The sequence below is a fragment of the Pteropus vampyrus genome, unplaced genomic scaffold (assembly GCF_000151845.1).
Source record: "Pteropus vampyrus isolate Shadow unplaced genomic scaffold, Pvam_2.0 Scaffold60, whole genome shotgun sequence".
NCBI lineage: Eukaryota > Metazoa > Chordata > Mammalia > Chiroptera > Pteropodidae > Pteropus > Pteropus vampyrus.
Window position 1 is genome coordinate 1,816,119 of NW_011888841.1, and position 10,218 is coordinate 1,826,336.

The following is a 10,218-nucleotide window of genomic DNA, read 5'->3' on the forward strand; positions in this document are numbered from 1 at the left end:
GTCCAGCCCTACCATCTCTGCAACCTCTTCTAGACGGCGTATCGTATCGGCATGGACTTTTTCCAACTGTTCTCTTGGATGAGAACTCACAAAACTTTTGACACAATCGTTATAAAACATGATCTGGCTCTGAAAAAGTGAGATATAAACATGATCATTGAAGCATCAATTTTGTAAATGAAAACAGATGTTTTCCCGAAGTATACGTAGCGTGTGTATGTGTGTGAGTGCGTGTGTGCGTGTGTGTGTGTGTGTGTGTGTGTGTGTGTGTGTGTGTGTGAAAGAGAGAGCTTACAAATTTGTATGTATTTGAGAGTTAGAGATTAAATTTGGATTGATGCTTGTGGGGGCTTTATTCGTTAATAAGTGGAAATATATTTATCAGCAATATTTCTACTTCGTATGTGTTGTATTCTTAACGCACCATCACTAGGCTAAGTAATAACTTGGGGACATTCGTAACGGTAGAACACTCCAAGATGAAATCAGTACTGTTTCCTCAGTTGAAGTCAAAAGTACTCTCTCTAGAATATGTTAAGTCTATAATCATAGTTTTCAGGTACTTTATGTAACTTGTTATTTGATCTATCTCTTAAAGTTAGAGATTACATTGGGCCCACTCAGATGACCTACAAGCCTCTTGGCATCCCCGCCAAGAGGGATGCCAAGAGGCTTGTAGGTTATCTGAATGGGCCCAATGTAATCACATGGACCCCTAAAATTAGAGACCTTTTTCTGCCTGTTAGCAGAGGGAGATATGACTATAGAGAATGGTCAGAGAGATGCAACACAGCTAGCTTCGAAGATGATGGAAGCCAAGCCAAGAAATACCAATGGCCTCCAGAAGCTGGAAAAGACAAGGAATCGGTGTCTTCCCAAGAGGCCCCAGAAAGGACCACAGCCCTGCTGACACCCTGATTTTAGGCTCGTGATACTGCGTTGGCCTCCTAACCTAGCAAACGTTAAGATACTAAATCGCGTTGTTTTAAGTAACTAAGTTTGTAGTAACTTTTTAATGACAGCAGTAGAAAAATAATAGTGTAATATAGTGATGTCTTTAGGCAAGTAAGATTTTCATTCGACATTATTATGAAAAATTTCAAACTATGGAAAAGTTGAAGGAATTATAAAATGAATACATATATACCCATCACTTGTATTCTACAATTAACTTTTTGCTATATATACTTTATCACATATCTATCTATCCATCTGTCTATCTTATTTCTCAATGCATTTCAGATAAGCTACACATACCAATACGCTTCGTAATGACTTAATTCTAAACCTCTGCTTTTTCGGCAGGGTGTTTGTGTGTGTACAGTGAAGTATTTACACAGCAAAGCAGCACGCACTTACCACAACGAGCACCACTTGTCCTGGGTGAGACACCGCCCACAGAGAAAAAGTTTGGTGGTTCCAGTCTTCAACTCCTTGGCTTACAAATCTAAAAAATAAAAAATTATTTACGTTATTTATACCTCATCATTGATTGTGGCCATTTAATGATCAGGCATGACAGTATCACAGGGGAACTTATCTTTAGGATCTCCGATTTTTTTGTTGTCCTAATTTAGGTATATGTATGAGACCAAATAGCATTAATAGAGCCTTGATTTGTGCATAATGCATATTCTTTAAATTCCTTTTAAATATCATCTGCACTTTTCCGATGATGCTATTGAGTCTCTGGGATGGAAAAACTATATTAAACTAGGAGATGAAATGTGTTAGCTTGGAATGGTAAAATCAGTATTTAAAATAATTTCTACAATATTGAGTACTAAGCTGAAACCGCCAGATAAATTTTAATGATAAAGTCCTGCATTTAGCTTTAAAAATTATAATGGAGAAAACAGGATTTATGAAAAATATTCAGACATTTTTATTTAAGACCAAATTAACGTGTGTCAACTGTATACGTTTTAATATCATTATGGTGGCTTTTTTTCATACAGAAGTTGTAAGCATCTGTATAGGCAAATCGATCAACCTTTCCCTTTACATTTTATCACTGATATGTTTTAGAAATTCTGAACACTAAATTTCCTTTATTTTCCTCTAATATGTAAATGGCTTCTTTTTTTTAACTTATCAATCTGAAATTTATTTAGAATTTATTTGAATATTTAAAGCAAATTTCGATTCTTTCCATTTTTGCTGCAGTTGCAAATGCTATCTATCTTCTTTATCATTGCCACTGAGAATAAATGTTTATAATAATGTTTTATATATTTGAAATCAGTATCAGTGAGAAATGTATCTCCATCAATTAAAATGACCTTTTATTTAATGCATTTCTTTTGTTGTTGTTGCTGTACCATAAAATATCTTTACTAGTTTCATTTCATAACTTTTTTTATTTCCTTGTTTCATCTCTCAAAACAATATATAGTTACATTTCTCTTGACAGAATCTTTAGATCGGTTACTTAAGATTTTATTCTATGCTTACATTAATATTTATGAACTTTATTTTGGGTTTTGTTATTTAGTTCTTTGCTATTTTGATCCTTATTCTTTTTCTGTTTATATTCATACAAATGCACACATCCACACAAGGACACTATATATAAATTTTTTACTTCCTTCAGGGTTTGGGAAATATTTATTCTGATTTCGTATAGTTTATATCAGGAGAGAGTGCATCAAGATTTGTCTTCATCCTGAACCATATTCCTTCAAATGATAGAAATATATGAATATATATAGGTATTTATATGGAATTAGAAAATAAGAAAGTGTGTTCCAGGGCATCAAAAACTGGAAAAATTTTTATCAGATGGAAAGCAAATTGGGATGGAATTATAGAGCAGAGAAACCAAAGAGCACTCCTGTTTACTTTCACAGACAAAGAGGGAGCACGGGTAGGCCTTGAGGATAATTATGAGAGCTTTCTGATAGGAAAACCAGAGTGCCTCTGCTTCTCCCTACATCCTCTGCCCCACACGCAGCACTGAAAGCCATTCAGAAGGAAAATTCAGAGAAGGGCGCGGTGAGGTCTCCTGGCTGGAATGTCTGGGGCTACAGAGAGAAGTAGAGTAGGGCCAGGAATGACTCCATGTATCCTGAAGCACTACAAGAAAGAAAGGGAGGGAGGGAAGTAGAGAGAGAAGAAGGAAGGAAACAAAGGAAGTCGACCCTGGTATTTCTCCATAAGAAGTGGGATGTTCGAAACAGCGCTGGCGCCGGAGAAGCAGTGATGTGTCACAGGTGGTTTGTAACCTCCAGGAGAAGCGGAGAGGGATCTCTACGCGCTAACAGGAAAGCTACTCATGGACCGGGTCCTGCACGCTCCCACCTGCTCAGTGGCAATCTCGGAGGGAGGCTGCTGTCATCGGAAACTCAACCTTATTTACAGAAGAGGGAATCCCCAGTACAGATATGAACAGACAACCAAGAGTGACCAATGCTCTAGGAAAACTAATACCATGAAAAAGAGCAGAAATCCGCACCGACAGAAAAAGTAAAACGAGGAAGCCAGGTTAACGAGGGAAAGCGAAAAAATCCTGAAAACAGTGACTTTACTCCATCAATTCTGAGACACAATTTAACCTCTCTGAAACCAGATGCACCTTATGGCTGATGGTGTCTGACGGCCCCTCAGCCAGGGAAGAGACGTTGACTTAGGACTATGAAAATCTTCAGTCGACACTTCCTGATAAGATAAAATACTGCCAAAGTTGTGTTAAATTTGATGAAATAAAAATATATCTCCAAACAGAATAGTGCAGGTTTGTACCCAGAGGCCAGGAAAAGGCTTCTAGGTAAAAGAAACTACTTTTGAAAATCGAATAATGTGTTATTATTACCATTTTGGCTGAATTGCAGAATGACCATTTGTGAAAATAAAAATGATTTTCCCCAAAACCCAGTGTAGAGGGGCAGATCCTGCTTTGTTCTGTCCACCAATCTTAAAATATTAAATCCTGATCGTTACCCAATCTTGATCAAACACCCACATTGAAAGACCTGCCTTAAACCGATTTCAAAATCCCAGTAAATATTCCAATCGTATGCTCCCTCCTCTGAGGCACTCGCCCTTACTCACTAAACTCAGCTTTGTCTTATAAACAGATTATCTGGCGATATTTGGGGGAGCTAGTATTCAATAAGTTGAATTTGAACTCGGAATTAATTCTATTCTCAGCCGAACTAGCATACAAATATGAAGGCAAAATAAAAATATTGGCCACCCACCGATGCTTCCTGGAAAAATTACTTGCAGATGTATCCAGCAAAATGGAAGTGATTTTTAAAATGTGAGACCTATAAAACAGTAATGAACAAAACCCAAATAACCCAAAAAACTACTAAGTGTAGATAGTTGTTGATCCGTAATAAAAACAGCGATTCGGAATAACATCCTAAATGATTATGACATGAAAGAGGTGATGAGAGGGAATTTTGATGTGATACATGTTCTTTCGGGATAAGCTGGAAATGTTTTATTAAGTGTGTTAAAATTTTACGAGTAGTCACAAGGGCAAAGAAAATGTTTATAACTTTGGCAGAGCTACACCAAAAGAGGTGAAGAAACTCAATCTTAACGATGCTAAGTGACAAACAAAAACAACAACAAAAAGCCCCAAAGCCCAGTTGTTAGAAAACATACAGAACAATGGCAGGCATGAGTCCAAATGTGAGCGTCATCAAAATAAATGCTGAAAGGCCGTGTATCAGTCGGCAGGAGACAGCACATTCAAAGGGTTAGTGGGCGAGAGCTCAAGACGAAGGCAGGGTTAAGGGAGCCGACAGGGATGGCGAACACCAGCGTGTAGCAACAGGGGGCAGTGATACCGCCCCAAGGCCCAAAGGGGCAAGGGAAGCAGCGTCACTGAACCCCGTGACGGCTGGAGGTGTTGGAAAGGTGCCCCCTGTCAAGAGCTGTGGCTTCAGGTAAAGGAGCACAGGTTCTGCTAAAACCAGCGAGGCAGAAACGAAGCCTCACATTTGCCCCACGCAACTGGAAGCTACGAGGCGAAGGAATCAGGTTACCCCGTCGGCGGGCATGAGCACCCCGCGTATACACCACACGGAAAAGGGCACAGAACGACCTTCGGGGCACACAGACTAACCGGCACTGACCGCAAACACAGAGATCTTGGTAAACGTCAAACAAAATAGAAGCAAAAATTAACGTCTATTTTTTATATTTGACTCAAGAAACGTTAACAGGACACAGAAATATTAAAAATAACATTGTGATATCATGTTCTAATTATTTCCTGATGGTTATAGAAAGGCTATTGGTCTTGAAGTTTTAAAATCTGTATTTATTAATACTCTCCTGAATGCCAACACAAAGTTTCTAGGCATGGAAACTGGTACGATATGTTAGTTATTAATGTTAAACAAATAGCATTTAATAAAAAATATAGACTGGTATAAGTACTGATGTTTTGACGAAAGGTACACTCTACTAAGGTTTCTGCATAACAATATAGCATCAAAGTATATGATGTTAGAAATAAGGGTTAGAAATAAAAAAAAGAAATTGACAAATTCACAAAAAAGTAGGAAATGTCTATATAGTTTCCTATAAATAAAGTAGACCAAAAAATGAATGAGAAAATCAAGGAAAGTTCACATAAGGAACTCTATTAACATAATTCAGGATAGCCACGAATTGAAGGTGAAACTATATATGAGTTTCTCAACAGATTCAGAAAAATCATTTAATGCAATTAAATATCCTTTATTAAAAACTTTGCAAACTAGGAATAGAATAAAACTCTGCTTTGATAAGGGGTGTATTCCAGAAACCTAAGCATCATAACGAATGGTGAAACATTAGAAGCTTTCGCAATAAAATTAGGGACAAAAGAAGGATGCTCACTGTAACTTCTTTTTAAAAATGTACAAAATTTGTCAACCTAAACAACATGAAAAGAGAATGACATTTTTTAAAGAATTGTAAAAAATCCCAAAGCGGTCATGGAACATCTGTCTCTAAAATGCCCAGATGCACTTTTGAGGGTTCCTTGCCTACAGAAGCAACTGCCTCACATATAAGTACATCTTGTACTTATCACATCACCCCAAGTGTAAGGATTGGAGCAAAGGAAAGTCACCATGGTTACTCATGTAAACAAAACATAATCTGCCCTAGAAACTTTGTGTTGGCATTCAGGAGAGTATTAATAAATACAGATTTTAAAACTTCAAGACCCATAGCCTTTCTATAACCATCAGTAAATAATGAGAAATGTAAATGACTATTCTAGTCAAATTAGATTTAAAAGTTCACATTCTGAGGCAGGTTCTTTCTTCACTCTAAACAAATAGCAATGATAGATTAAAATATAAGTAGGAGAACATTAAAAAGACAGTAATGAATTCCCGGAAGCAGAAGTGGGACAGAAACGCGAGGCAGTGAAGTGGGCGGGGACTGGAGGCTTACTGGGCACTCGGTCTTTTAAAGCAGGCAGATCAGCCGGTTTTCAGATACGTCTGAATCACGCAGCACACAAAAACGCAATGTTGTCCATGGTTACACTCTCGACCTGACAGTTACGCTGTAACAATGATCATTTTGCCATCACGTGTTATCAAAACCCATGCCATGAAGGACTTTTACTTCATATATTTCTGTGGATACTTACCGCTTAGATTAGTAGAAAACCAAGTTAAAAATATATGTATATGTACATAAAAATTTTAGGATTTGAACATTGTACTTACTTTGTCAGCATATCAAACATGCTTTTCTCTACATTTACCAGCCACTGTTCTACAGCACTTCTTACGCGAATTTTCCTATAATTTTTCAAAAATAACAGATGAAGAATTATTTTTATTAATGTTTCATTCCTTTGATCAACCTGTAGACTACGTTTTCTACACCTAACATTCATGGACCAAAGAACTATAATTCTGTAATATCTTTTGGTTTTCCTAGATCTTAATGGAAAAAACTATGCAGAAAACATATCACCTAGCTTTAGGAAATTCCGACATCAAAACTATGAATTTACAAAATTAAGAGTTTCCATTAAATATGAATTTACAAAATAGATAAATTACATTACAAAACTTTTTTTATTATTATTATTTCTCATTGGATCTTTGAAATAGTAAGCCTAGGTGAGGATCGAGTTAGGAGAAGGAGTGGTACAGCATTTTTTAAATTCATTCACATCAGGAGCTACATTCCAAAAATGAGGAAGCCCGTGCCAGGGCTGGCGAACTGGACCAGTGTAATGGGAGGCCCTAGCAGGCAGCCATTCCTGACAAGACCGGTCAGTTGGAGCAACAGCGGAAGTAGCACCTATAACCCGAAGCGAATAGCAAATTTCCTTCCTATCTATGTTTAAATAATAAACCTCGCATTGGCTTTCAGGATAATATTCATATAGATGTAAAATTCTGCATGAGTACATTATCTTTGAAGAAATGGTTTACTTAGCAAATTTCCATGAAATATCAGAAATTTCCAAGCAGAGGTTTTACATAAAGTTTTACAAGGTCTAAATGCTTAGTTTGTAACATAAACATTGTACTTTGGCAGCACGAGAGTCTCCCCTTCCGCAGATATGAGCATTATCACAGTAGGAGGGCCGATTTCTTCTTTCCATATCAATAATTGTTTTATATTTTCAAAACATTTCACAAGATGAGGCTGTGGACCAGAAACAGGTGTCAATAACTTTCTGTCAATAACATTCTGACTTGGTTGGGAAATAATATTGCTGAGCGAAGAATATTACCTGTACAGACTCAGGATTTCTGCTCTCCGCTAGAATGTCAAGAAGTTCAGCATTGCTAAGAAAGTAAAATCTTGGAAAAATCGTTCTTTTAATTTCCAGGTAGTCCTGTCCAGAACCAAAAGAAGTGCAATTCAGAATACGTTGAATCGTGATACGAATCACATCCTACATTTACATGCAAAAGCCACGATATTAAAGTTGCGGTATACACAGCAGCATCAGTCAAAATAACAGCCCATGCTCAGCGAAAGCTACACTTAAATTGCTAAAAGAAACTTTTTTTTTTTAGGCAAGGCAACCCTTGGTTGACCTCACAGATTGAAAAGACCTTGTCAGCTTACAAGCCCTTATTTTTTAAGCCTACAGCACCTGGTCTTCCTAGGTGGTCTCCCATCCAAGTACTAACCAGGCGTAACCCTGCTTAGCTTCTGAGATCAGACGGGATTGGGCTTGTTCAGGGTGGCATGGCCGTAGACTAAAAGAGATTTTTAATAAAAGAAAAGCTAAAACAAATGAAAATCAAAACAAAAATAAAGACAAAAGATCCCATCCGCACACACACATGCATGCACGGACACACACGTTATTGTATTATTGATCATTAATAAAACACTGTATTTTGGCATAATTTACCTGCTCTCTCTGCTCCCAAATTTCTGTTCTTATTTCCCTATCCTCTTCGACAATGAGTTGCCATTTCAGCAGGTCACCTCACATTCTACTGGACAGAGAATTCCTGTATTTCACCCCTCCCCACAACTTAGCTGCATTCATACCAGTTTTAACTCTTGTTCTTCTTTTCAGAAGAGATGCCTACCCACTTATGCCAGGTTAAGCTATTCTTGCTTTATTTATTATTTTCCTGTATCTTCAATCTCTCCTTCGCAATAGGCTTCCCTCTTGAATTTCATTAAAAATATAAGAAACCCTCTCTCTCCCTTTGTTCTTCTCTAGCTACTGTCTACTTACCCACCTTCTCTTTGCAAAGGTCTTGAAAAGGGAGTCTATAAACTCAGAACCTTTACTTACTCATCTCTCAATTATCCTCACGCTCTGCCATTCATGTACGTGATACTTCCACAGCTGTTGACTTCTGGGATTTCATTCTGTTTTTCTTCATCTCTTAGCCTCTTATCGTTTGCCTTCGAGATCTCTCTTCACCCCCCGCACTTTAATGGTGGCATCTCTTGAGTTCCATTCTCATCACTCTTCCTACCCACATGCTTTTCTACTTGATACATACCCACCTGCTCTTTCACTCAGACCACTTCCCTCTGCCCCCAATCTACAGATTCAACTACCGATTGAAGGTGTTCACTTGATCATCTCATAAGTACTAGAATTTATTCAATAGATATGAAACTTCTTCCCATGCGAGCCTCCTCCTCTTCTACTTCCTGTCTCTGGAGTGTGATCAGCTTTCACTTTGTTGGTCAAGCCAGAAATCTAGGCAGAATCCTGGCCCTTTTTCTTTTGTCCTCTCCTTACCTATTTGAAGCTCCTGGTGCCACCTTCTTTCATCCTCATCATGGTCTTACTTTCGTCCCCCGGTATTTCTAGTCTTTTAACTAGTTTCTTTGTATTTATTCTCACTGCCCCCAATATACTCTATGCTTCCTTCTGGGGAGATATTTCTAAATTAAATAATTTCACTCTCCTGTTTAAGATCCTTCAGTGGCTACTCAATAAAGTCAAAATCCATTGTGATATTTAAGGCCTTTCCTTATCTGTCCCCTGCTTACCTGGAGAATCTCATCTCTCAACGCTTTCCTATGTGCAATCCATGTTCCATGGTGTCGCCTCGTTTTCAACTCCAGAATGTGCCATACTTGCTGACAGTTCCACATCTGTACTTCCTTTGCCCAGGATGCTCTTCCCACCCACCTACCCACACCTGGCCTCTTTTACCTGGCTAATCCATGTATTTCTTTCAAGACCTAGGTCACTTATCACTTGTCCCAGGCTGGATTAATCTTTCATCTTTAATTTGGCCATACCAGCCAACCTATCATACAGTGCATCTCACTGTGAGATCTCTATGCCTCTCTTGTTGCCTGTAATAGTTTTTGAGTTCTATAATAGTAAGGGATACATCTTTTATCTTTGTAGTCCCAGCATCTAGCAGCAGTGCCTGCTATAAAGTAGGTGCTCAATACCTGAATGAGTGGAAAGTTACTGGTTGGTAATGATGCTTAGTAGTCATCCAAGGATATGCTAGAGATAATTAGAAAGCTTATCTCAATGATCACTTGGTAAGCTGGTTATTATCAACCAGATCATTCTGGGTGCAGCCCCTTATGACTGCTCCAGATCACAGATGTATACAGCAGAGGGTCTTCCTGGGCAGAGAACTTCCGCAGGCCGTAACTGCCACGTGTGCGGGAGTCATCACAACCACGGAGGCTTGTGTTCAACAAGGAAAAAAGACGAATGCCTAGGAAATATCTTGGTTTATGAAGTGAAGCGAGTATGTTCACAAATCTTAAAATCTCGAATATTAAAAATCAGTA

The 10,218-nt window shown here is 38.2% G+C and overlaps 1 protein-coding gene and 1 pseudogene across 1 annotated transcript in view; both read right to left on the minus strand.

Moving 5' to 3' along the window:
• DNAH14 (dynein axonemal heavy chain 14) overlaps positions 1-10,218 on the minus strand; it is a 221,193-nt gene that overhangs the window by 137,573 nt on the left and 73,402 nt on the right. Inside the window, exons 22-26 of the mRNA XM_011360885.1 lie at positions 7,709-7,813; positions 7,502-7,620; positions 6,684-6,758; positions 1,360-1,447; positions 5-135 (exon numbers count right to left, since the gene is read on the minus strand). Coding sequence (XP_011359187.1) covers positions 5-135; positions 1,360-1,447; positions 6,684-6,758; positions 7,502-7,620; positions 7,709-7,813 — 518 coding nt within the window. The remainder of the gene's footprint in view (positions 1-4; positions 136-1,359; positions 1,448-6,683; positions 6,759-7,501; positions 7,621-7,708; positions 7,814-10,218) is intronic.
• LOC111740267 lies at positions 8,066-8,184 on the minus strand (annotated as a pseudogene).